Genomic DNA, 11,719 nt, shown 5'->3' with positions numbered 1-11,719 from the left:
TTGTATTATTATTATTATTAGTAGTAGCAGTAGCAGTAGTAGTACAAGTACAATTATTTGAATGTACAACTACTACTCAGGTTGCTTTATGTAACATTCAAATTTTGCGTTAATGGACCACATAAATGCCGTCCGGCTGCTGTCCAAGGTTCTGAAACTGACTGCGACATTGATATTGACATTTTATAATCTGTTGTGAACCATAAATTCATGTATTATTTATGAATCCCTTTGAATAAATGTACTATTTAAAATAAATGAAAATACTTATTGCAGTATGAATGAATGTAAAGATAAGTTACATTGAATCAAAACGTATTCTCCAACCACATATACGCTTAAAGCATATTAACTTACTCAAATCGTAAATATTTCCTAATATAAAGGAATATTCTGACTATAATTTACATCCACGCTGAAGAGGAATCAGGACCAGTATGGTTTCATAATTATTATTGTTTTTATCATCAACAACCATGTCAATGGTACACCTGAAAAACTATGTGCACATGTAGAAATATTTCCTTCTTAAATATAAGCATCCATTACCTACATATAAATAATTCTCAAATCCCAGACAAAACGTGTTACATAATGCTCACAAAATAGGTCAAATTATTATAAAATTGAACAAAATAGACAACATGCAAAAAAAGAAGAAAAGAAATAAATACAATGCGTTGCATCCATTCCCTTTTTCTGAAATGAATTTGCCAGTGGTAACTTCTTGTAAAACATTAAAAAGACTGAACTACGAGGGGCGATATGGTGTCTATGCTTATCTAGGACGATATTATACGTATTAACACTATACAATCTGAGCCACAAAAACACAGCCGTAGAAAGACACACAAAACGTTTAAGTATTCCTGTCAACAGTGAAATATGTACGTTTGTGCCATTTTAAGGTATAATTTGCCGTAGATTCATAGATATTTTTAAATGAGTGTTTTTAGAACCCCTGGCTCTAATGCTTTTGTAACTTCATATCTAGAAATATATAACAGAGGCAGTAATTTGTGTGTACAGACATATTATAATTTACGGTACATGAATGCTTAAAAGTCGGTGTAAACAAACAGCCATGACGTCATGTCGCACCGAGTCCGTGATGAAATACTTCTGAGGCAGTCTATCAGTTATTTATATCTATATATGGTATCGACGATCACAGCTATTCAACTAGAACAGAAAAGACGCAAGATGTCAAAACCAAAACGATGATTATAGCTTGGGCTAAAGTAAGGTCTGTAGAATATAATCATCCAGCCAGCTGTGTAAACGAATGGCTATCGAAAAAGTCAGGTGATGGAGACCTGCACTGGATCTCCTGGTTTTATGTGTTCATTTTTTTTTTTTCAACAGTGAGCAGGGAAAACTGGTCACCCTCATTATTTTGGCATTCCTCCTTTGATGAGTCAATGATCGGTTCACTTTATTTCTCTCTTCCATTTCTTTTTCTCTCTTCCTCTACTCGGACGACCCTTTCTTTCAGAACATGCTGGTCTTTACTAAAGTGGCTTTGGCTCCGTTCTGTCTTTGTAAAGATGACAGAACGCTGGCGAACGGTCCCCCGAGAGAGTCCGGAATGGAGGTTATGGTGCCCGGGGCGGATGGCCAGCCCTGACTGGGCGCTGTGCCTCCCATTCCACCCACAGTCGTCTTAGCTTGCTCAACCTGCCCGTTTACACTCGCGCTGACTTGGGACCCACCGGTAGGGCTTGGACCACCACAGGTGGATGCAGGGTTCGGGTTGGGTCCGGGGCCTCCTGTGCTGTCAGGGTCGGTGGCTTTTGCCTCTTTGCTGTCCTCCTCGCGAGCGTCTGATTTCTTGCCTGAGCCGTTCTTGGCTGCGGCGGCAGCGGCGGCGGCCGCTCGCTCCTGTTTACGAAATTTTGCGCGTCTGTTTTGGAACCACACCTGCGGAAAACCAGAAATATTTAACAACTCAGACTAATAATGACATCAAAATAACATCTAAGTCTATACACATATAATCAGCAAGTACATTTTTATTATTTTCTTTTTCCAAATTTTATTCAGTTGAATATATACATGTGAATTTAATTCTATATCGTTTCTATTCTCTACCTATATTAATTAGGTTATATACGGTCAATAGAAATAGACTTATAAAGTAATAAAAAATCATTTGGTTTATAAATAGAATTCAGTTAATGTATAAAAATAATATAATCAAATTATTATATATTTAATGTACATTTAAATATGTTGATAAATTAATATATATATATATATATATATATATATATATATATATATTTATATATATATATATATATATATATATATATATACATTATGATATAAATGTCCGTGTTAAGAGCTTGTTTATTCGTCTAGTAACGGTTATCAATTATAACGCTAATTTGTAGATAAATAGTAGCCTATGAATCTAACAGGACTTGTTGTGTGTTTATGTACCTGTACTCTGGCCTCGGTTAGATCGATTTTCAGTGCAAGCTCTTCGCGTGTGTAAATGTCTGGGTAGTGGGTCTCTGCAAAAACGCGCTCCAGCTCCTTCAGCTGTGCGCTGGTGAACGTGGTGCGGATGCGCCTCTGCTTTCTCTTCTCGTTTAGGCCACCGTGATCGGTAAACAACTTGTAGGGAACTGTCAAAAATAAAAATACAGACAATACACATAACTGTCAAAACAGCATAAATTCTGTTAAAATGTTTAGGCAACATTCCAATCAGAATCTATTTAGCTCTTGTTTCAGTGAAAAGAGAATACATAAAGTAAAGTTTGCAGGAAAATGTAAGCAGAGAGATGCTTGTATCATAGTTGGAATGCGATAAGATCAAATCACGATAAAAGATAATGTTATGAAAATCCCGACTCAGCTGTAATCTCGTTATCTGTGAAATGTAGTTAATTGAATGTTATTGGAGGCAGGATTGGAAACTTGTCATAAATACTTGCATCCTTTTCCACAGCTGGTATCACTGTAACTTCAATCCAGTTTCAATAATGAGCTTAAGTCCTTCGTTATTTCATTATTTTCGAAGGTTTATGTCTCGTCGCAAAGTAAATAAATTATGCCTATCATTTTGGCAGCTTAAGATAATTCTGTTGGCGGTTAGGGTGTGACTGGGATAGTGTAACCCCGTAACCGAATTACCGCTTGCCTGCAATCGCTTCTAACGTGATAAATTCTTTCATTTGTGTAAGCAGATTTCGTTTGGTAAATACTAAACACATTTCCATTTTCAAATGCAATCAAGTCGTCCAAGGCTATATACCGGGCCGAGATTCGCTCTGGCTCGGTATGGCTTGTGATCACGGGCTTACCTGCGGCGTAGGGGCTGCTCTGATGATCTCGCAGCGTTCCCAGGCTGCATGAGCCGGGGGTCAGAGACGGACATCCTGAGGTGGCACCAAACGTGGTCCTGATCGGGTTGTACTGGAAGCCACTGGCTTGGCTGCACGAGCTGAAGTCCGCGTATGCTGACGCCAGGCTCGACGTGTCCATCCCGGCCATACAGGACTCGTAGGCAGAGGAATTGAGGTATGAATACTCCATTTTATACATTTGAAAAGGCTCTGTGTAGAAGGAAATCTGAACTCCCAAAAGAAAGAGTAAAAATATATATGCGCACACACAAACGTCAAATTGAATTAAATCGGCAAATGCATAGAAAAAAGTTCGAAATTAAGCAAAAAAAAGCGAGCAGAGCTGGGGAGCTTGATATTTTTTGACTAGTTTGAAGGAGACTCGTGCCGTGGTAGATGTGCACTGCTCGGCGCCTGCTCCAAAACTGCCCTCCTTTATAGGAGCTGAGCCTTGTTTTATGAAAAGCCTCCCAAGGAGCCGCCTAGCCCCAGGTCTCTAGAGCATATAGTCCTCATAATAAACTTGGCTCTTTCCGCTTGGACAATAGCACAGCGTTTGGGTCTTATTGCTAGCGCTTTTTTACATGACAATAACTCATCAGTCTATTGGGCTGGCACTGGGGGGATCGGGCTGTCCAACCTCCCTATCATTGATCCCCTGCATCTCTAATTAGAATTTAATACCCCACCATTACGCGCCAGCCTCCCCCCCCCCCTCCATCGCGTACAGCCCTCTCCGCTCAAACCGCCATCTTGCCCTTTAATTCAATCACACCACTTGGAAATAATGAAAGTTGGGTGACGATTCTCCCTGATCCAATTTTCCCCGAGCTTTTAAGCCTTTTAACCGACCGTACACCTTGGGCTGAATTTTCGATAGCATGTCCCCTCTCTCTCTCTCTCTCTCTCTCTCTCTCTCTCTCTCTCTCTCTCTCTCTCTCTCTCTCTCTCTCTCTCTCTCTCTTTCTCTCCGCGCTTCTTATCGCTATCTCTGCTATTTTACTTAGTTGTTTGGGTCGTTTTGCTAGAGTTAGGCATCCTGTTGTTGCTAAAGTGTAAATGTCACATCCTCAGTTTAGCAGTGGGTATGGTAGGGGCTCCAGAAGATTAATACTACTCGCATGTCAACTCAGCCATAAAATCAAGATGTGGATAAGAAAGCTATCCCAGCACTAACGTTAATAATAATAATAATAATAATAATAATAATAATAATAATAATAATAATAATAATAATTTTATTATTATTAACTGATATTTTCGAAGCCATAACTATCATAACTATTATTATTAAGAGGTCAGATGTTGGCAAAATGGATGGTCCATGTTTTGTTTTTTCTTAAACCATCCAATGTCTTTCATTTCCATGCTGCGGTTTTATGCCGCCTAGTAATTTGAGAATCATTTTCTAATTGGTTTTATTGCAGTTAGGCTATTATTTTCGTTAAAGGGCAAATAAGATTTCGGTAATGAGGGTAACAAACTCGTAAAATAATCATCAAGCCTCTTATCTTTATATTATTGCCCAAGTGCTTAATTTTGTTACGGTAACAAGTTGCTCGCTGGTTTTCGCCGTGTCTTTCTTGGGTTCACTTAATACAATTATTGATTCCTGCGCAAAGTATCTTATCGTATACTGAGCTTTACAATTATTTTAGATATTGCTAACGGGTATGCCATTCACAGTTGTATTACATCTTACTTTAAAGCATGATATATATATATATATATATATATATATATATATATATATATATATATATATATATATATATATATATATATATAATAAACATACACGCAGTTAAATTTGGGACAATGCAAGAATAACCACGTGTAATGGAAGTATTCATATATTAATATAACGTGCAATGAATATTTTCTTATAATAAATGGAATATTATAAGTACTTATAATAAACATTTTTTCTCTGTTCGTTTCAACAGGAGAAATAAATACCCGGTCACAACCTGTTGAAAGATTTTCATCCTCAACAAAGGTATTTTATGTGATATGCACTCTTTTAAACCTATGATGGAGAATCTATGATTATCCATCTATTCCTGAAATAAAAAATGAATTGAGGTTTGTAAGAAAGACATGCGTAAACATTTAAGGTTTCACTGCTGATTTTTCTTCATTGCCCATTTTCTTTTTTTAATTATTTTTTTAATTCAGTTGCTCGGCTTCTATTGTTAGAAAGATAAACGACGATTAAAGTTAATTCTTTCTTGATACAACCCAGTCGCCCTTATGTAAATGTTCTTTTTTCTTTTCTACACGCGAGCTTGTGGCTCCGAGTTGTACCAAATGGTTAATTTGATTACAGAAACCAAAGACCAACTGGCCCACCGTCCTCCCTCCACGCGTCTGGCAGAGAAAAGCAGCCATCCCAAGGAATTAATCTAATAACACACAAAGGGCCGAGAAGTCTTTTCTGATATTTTTTTGCCGAGGCAAATGGAATTATAGCTTTTGGCCATCCGTTTCTTCCATTCAAATGACTCTTTCTTGTCGTGCTCTATAGTCCACCAACCATTGAAACGCCCATCTATTATATTTTCAACATCTCCTTTTATACCATTAACTGGTTCCATGATCTGTTTGGCGGAATAAAATGTCAGCCTCTGAACATTGGACATTTAATGTTGAACGTTACACCTGTCCACAACGCGCACCAGGATACACACAGTCCTGCAAGATGATTTTTTGTTGTTGTGTGTAAATCAACTGATTAAGTGCGGAAGCACATAAGCCTAATAGGTCAATAGCATGTCGCGCTTTAAATTAACTTTTATCTGCTCCATAAATCGTAAAAACTGCGCGTTATGGCTGCGATAATGATAATGGTTTAATAATAGGCATATAATTTCGAAGTTCATCTGTGATTTAATGACTCATAAATAACGGAGTCCATGTGGATTCAGTTAAATAAATCAGTGAAAGTGCACCTTAAATTTCTAGCCACCAAAGTGGTTGACAATAGGGGCGGACATTATTGTTAAAAAAAATCGCAGAGGAGAAGTCCGTGTGGTCGCTCCACGGAATGCGGCTTGCAGAGGGGAAAAACAGAGGAACAAAAAAAATGCCATTGTGTGTAGATGGATGGGAGTCATCAGAAAGCGAAAAGGGGCGTGAAAAACAGAGAAAAGGCGGAGGAGAGGGACCGCTGTGTCAGATTTAACATAATGTCTCACTATATGCTTAGGAAGTCTTCGGTTTTAACAAATTCTGTAATAAGCACGAGGCGTGTGTGTGTGTGTGTGTGTGTGTGTGTGTGTGTGTGTGTGTGTGTGTGTGTGTGTGTGTGTGTGTGTGTGTGTGTGTGTGTGTGTGTGTGTGTAGAAAAAAATCAGAACTAATTGAAAAAAACAATGTTTTATAAACCGGAGGAATTAAAATCGACCACTGTCCAAGGCATACAGATTTCAGACACATGACTGTAGTTGCTAAAGCTGGAATTTGCGTTGGACAGAATTGTAGATTGTACCAGAAAACATTGCTAAAGCGTGTCCTTTAGACGCGAGGTTGCTCCCCAATGACCCTGCAATAATCAATCATCCAATAAGACTTGTCAATTCTGTCAATCACTGCATCTTCAACAGCTATGTTCCACCAAAAGGGTTTTGTTCTTACCGTTGTTGTTGCTGTTGTTGTTGTTGTTTGTTTGTTTGTTTTTGTACAGTTGTATTTTGACATCATTAGATATCACGAACAGTAATCTCCGTCTACTGTGCCATTGTAAATTGATAACAACCTGGCACGTGTTCTGGAACCAAGTGCGTCACACATAGCAAGCTCTGGGGTCGTGCATGTGAAAGATGACAAGAGAAAATAGAATATAATAATGAAATCCCGATAACACACCCCTTCCCTTTTTATAGCCAATAATTCCTATACTATAATGGGGCAGATTTTATTGTTAAAGTGGTGTACCTTTAATTCGAGTAGTGACCTCTTCTAATTATGTACCTTACCTTAAAGATGACGGTACCAGACCAAAACATAAAAGCAGAAAACATAAAAATCAACAACAATGTGAAGAAGAAGAAGAAGAAGAAGAAGAAGAAGAAGAAGAAGAAGAAGAAGAAGAAGAACAAGAACAAGAAGCAAATGATGATGCTGATGGTGGACCAAAGAATGTACTCGTGTTGTAGTAGTAGTAGTAGTAGTAGTAGTAGTAGTAGTAGTAGTAGTAATAATAATAATAATAATAATAATAATAATAATAATAATAATAATAATAATTCCTCCTGTGAAAAATACAGGTTGCTGTCCACTTAAACGTGGTTACAGTGAGTCTACTGTATAACGTCGTCTATTCTTAGGCCGGCTTTTACTTCTCTGCAGAAAAATAAGTGGGGATGAAACCCATTTTAAAGCTGCGGCATACGAAAATCTATAACTTTTTTCCCTATTGAGGGCTGCAGTTCTTCAGAGACCCCATCGTGTGGCAAAAACCCCTGCCAAGTGACCACGAGGTCTGGCCTTCACAGAAGTAGATTAGCATAAAAATCTTATTCTGCAGGCGGACGGCATTAGCAAACATATTACCCTCTGTAACGCGGCTCTGCATGGCCCCGCCGAGAGACTGTGCTCGGAATCAATTACTAAATTACTCCAACCTCTAAGTCGACATTAACGGGAGAAGAAATGCCGTATCGACCGGAACAAAATAAGATTTCGGAAAGATGCGATCATTTAATCTCTTGCCAGTGTTCAAGAATCTGATTCATAAAATTGTCTAAAATGAGATGGAATTAAATTCTTATCGGTGTCCGCCTGTCATCGTTTCATCTCGTGCTGTGTTACGTTGGTTTAACGATGAACCTTATTAGATCCTGCCAAGACTGCTACACACAAACACACACACACACACACACACACACACACACACACACACACACACACACACACACACACACACACACACACACACACACACACACACACACGCACTCACGCATAGGCACATCTTCACTCTCAAATCTCCATCGTAGGGCAATAAGCCACTTTTACTGGAACCTATGGCTCACTCTATATACAGCTTATTGTGTTCCCTAGCAGTATGTAAGCCTGCAAACAAATCATCTGACGCTAAATAAATATTATCTCTTTTAACATTTTCGATTTAACAGACACAGTGTTAATCTTATACCCATGACCACTAATGAAAATATGAGGAGTTCATTAAACAGTAGAATTTAGTGTAATGTCCTGTTTGCTGCTTTGCTATTTTACATACTTTGTAAACTACAACAGTAATTTAGACATGTTAGAGAGGAAGTGCATGGCTAATGTGCAGTAGAGGATTACAGTGCTTTGTAGTAGACACCGAACCAGAATTGGGGCAGGGGGGTTAATAATAATAATAATAATAATAATAATAATAATAATAATAATAATAATAATAATAATAATAATAATAATAGTTATAAATATAAATACTTATTATTATTATTATTATTATTATTATTATTATTATTATTATTATCACCCTCATCATCATTATTATTATTATTATTATTATTTTATTGTTTTTGTTTAAGCACTGGCTACTGGCAAGTTATGCTCTGCATATAGCGATTGACAATTATTAGGCCTGATCCCATAAATCAGTCGGCGGGGCTGTTATTATTGGTGAATAGAGTGGCCGGGGAAGCTAGGGTCACTGTCATTAACCACAGAGCTCTCTCTCTCTCTCTCTCTCTCTCTCTCTCTCTCTCTCTCTCTCTCTCTCTCTCTCTCTCTCTCTCTCTCTCTCTCTCCGCCCTGGTGTGTTCGGCCCCCCGAAGGCATTTGGGTCTGTAGGACCTGCTGGCTAATATCGGCGTGCATGTGCGCGGGGGGCTAAATGCTTAATCACACATGCATTAGCGGGGCAGACAGCGGGCTATTGTGAGGAAACGGAGGTTTTACTGGAATTAAGCGATTAATGACCAGCTCTGCGACAGGCGACGCCGCTGCGCATCGAGAATGATTGAGCGCTTTTTAATGTTTTAAAGAAAAATCCTTCATGGCCTCTCAAGGCGCCGCAGTTGTTGGCCTTCAAGTTGACTTGCAATTACAGTAGACTCCCTCTCATTTATCATATCATATCAAAACTCCAAATTATAACAACTCTAGCCTATTATAACCTAGCTTTTTTCCTAAGGTGCTGGCATTACCACTCACAATACTGCAACGCATTTACACCAGCAATTACAACAATTACAACACCATCTTATATGGCATTATCTGAAATTTAATATTAGCTTAGCCACCAATATAACGCCCACCTTTCAACCATCTCATGTTCCTTAATTGTATATTTGATTAGTGCATTCAGTTTTTTAAACTTGTTATGAACGGGGCGTAATGAATAGACTTTGATTCCTAAGCAACTTTTTATTTTCTTATTTATTATTATCGTTAATATTGGGTATACTATATCTAATTTCCTTACTCATGTGAATACACGCGGATTGACATCTTGGCTTCTGCACCCTCAGCTTCTGCACCAACCAGAGCTGAACACTGAATTTCCCAGCCACGCCATAAAGAACGGCATTCTTCTGCACCCATGAAGGACGATAAATCACGTGCAACCTCTGTCATATTTTGGTGAACACATCGTTTCTAGCCATGGAGAAAATGTTTCTGATGAATGAAAGCGGATATCAAGGGTCAGTGAACAACGCGCATGACCGTTTGAACCCAAGGTCTGGTAGCCTGGAAAATGTTCAGAAATATTTTTTTGGGCTTTTTAAGAGAAGTTGAACTGTATGTTTATTGCGTTGTTTTGTAATGTGCACTCAGCTACATTGTGGACGTCTTTGTGCGTTTTTTTTTTTTTTTTTACCCGAACACATCTTTTTTCTTTTTTTTCCCTATTATCCACAATCCGACTGTCTAAATAATACAAGTTTTATAATATTAACAATCTGAATCTGATTACATGATTTTAAAGGCTTCGCAGGATTCGATTTCCAGTTGTTACTTTCAAGATGATGCGCTCCAAACACCGCCCGTCAATAGCTCAGTGTATTTTAATCATGGTAATGGTGAACTGGAATGGCTCCTTTATGTAGTTTGCCAGCTGGAAGCAACAGGGTGACACCTGACAACTCACCGGTCCAATTTTCCTGCCATTTCCACCATCCCGTCCAGAGATAAATTCACATGATGCGCTTAGCAGGTGCTCAGATCTAATGCATTACATTGCACACAAGATTACGATGTAACTAAACCAGGGATTGCGTGGAAAACCTGACCTAAAATCAGTTGATAAATCAGGTCCAATAAATGAGGACTGTATGGTCTGTATTGACTACAAAACACCCCCAAATCAGAATGAATAGTGTTATACTTTAGAATACTGCTTTGGGGTTTGACTGCATCAAATCAACCTCAGTTTGGTTCATTTCTCTTTCCTGAAAAAGTGCAGTATTGCTATTTGTGGCTCTCTTGGGAGCCATGATAGATCAGTACTTTTTCACTTTGCGGTAGCAAGGCAATTTGTTCTTTCCTGATATTATTATTATTATATTTTTTTGTTTGCTTGTTTGTTTGTCTAGTCTATAACTGAATTCTAAAACTAATTCAATAAGTGATCACAGGACTCTGTGTGGTAGAGTTTACTGGTGAAAGAAACACTTTTTTATGTATATGTGAAAAGAAAAAAGAGAGCTAGAAATTAATAAATATAATATGCTAGGTTTTCAAACCATTTTTAAGTATTTAGTCTTATTACTATAGCTTTGTCTTAGTTAATTATGTACTATTACATCAGTACTACCACTTGTTTTGTGTAATATTTGTTATATTCGTATCATGTTGCTGTGACACTTTAATCCTTCAGATTCCTTAAAAATACAAATCTTATCTCATCTTATCTTATCTTATCTTATCTTATCTTATCTTATCTTATCTTATCTTATCTTATCTTATCTTGTTAGATATTTTACAAATACACTGATTTCCTTAACAAAAAAGCTTTGCTTGTTTACAGCTGATTTGTCATGAAAGCAGTACAAGAAATGTATCTCATAACTCATAAAGAGTTTAAAAGCACATCACAACTCACATGTTTGTTTAACATCTAGCCTAGAGCAGTTGTTTGAGTACACCTGGACACAAATTGAACAAAGGAAGAGAAAAAATTTCCAGTGCACTTTAGGTGTCAAATCAACTCCACGCTTTTTGATCCTAGTAAACGTGAGAAAGTACCCAGATGCTGTCCAGCCTGTGGATGTGGATGGTGTAATTTTGGAGAACACATGTGCTGGGATGAGGTCGCAGTTCGGGCCAGGCCTGAGGTAAGGTATTGAGTTGCAGTATCCGAGCAAAGCCGAGAGAGGCAATAACGCTAATGTGATAAAAGA

At 37.9% G+C, this 11,719-nt stretch overlaps 1 protein-coding gene across 1 annotated transcript; it reads right to left on the bottom strand.

Annotated features, from left to right (window-relative positions):
• Position 1: 1 nt before the first annotated feature.
• phox2bb (paired like homeobox 2Bb) lies at positions 2-4,229 on the bottom strand. The gene is made up of 3 exons (XM_027154532.2): positions 3,315-4,229; positions 2,446-2,633; positions 2-1,920 (listed from the first exon to the last, which is right to left on the bottom strand). The coding sequence occupies exons 1-3, from the start codon at positions 3,553-3,555 to the stop codon at positions 1,492-1,494; spliced, it is 858 nt and encodes a 285-aa protein (XP_027010333.1). The 5' UTR covers positions 3,556-4,229; the 3' UTR covers positions 2-1,491.
• Positions 4,230-11,719: the final 7,490 nt, after the last annotated feature.

This window comes from Tachysurus fulvidraco, chromosome 17 (assembly GCF_022655615.1).
Source record: "Tachysurus fulvidraco isolate hzauxx_2018 chromosome 17, HZAU_PFXX_2.0, whole genome shotgun sequence".
NCBI lineage: Eukaryota > Metazoa > Chordata > Actinopteri > Siluriformes > Bagridae > Tachysurus > Tachysurus fulvidraco.
This window is presented reverse-complemented; position numbering and strand designations above follow the sequence as displayed.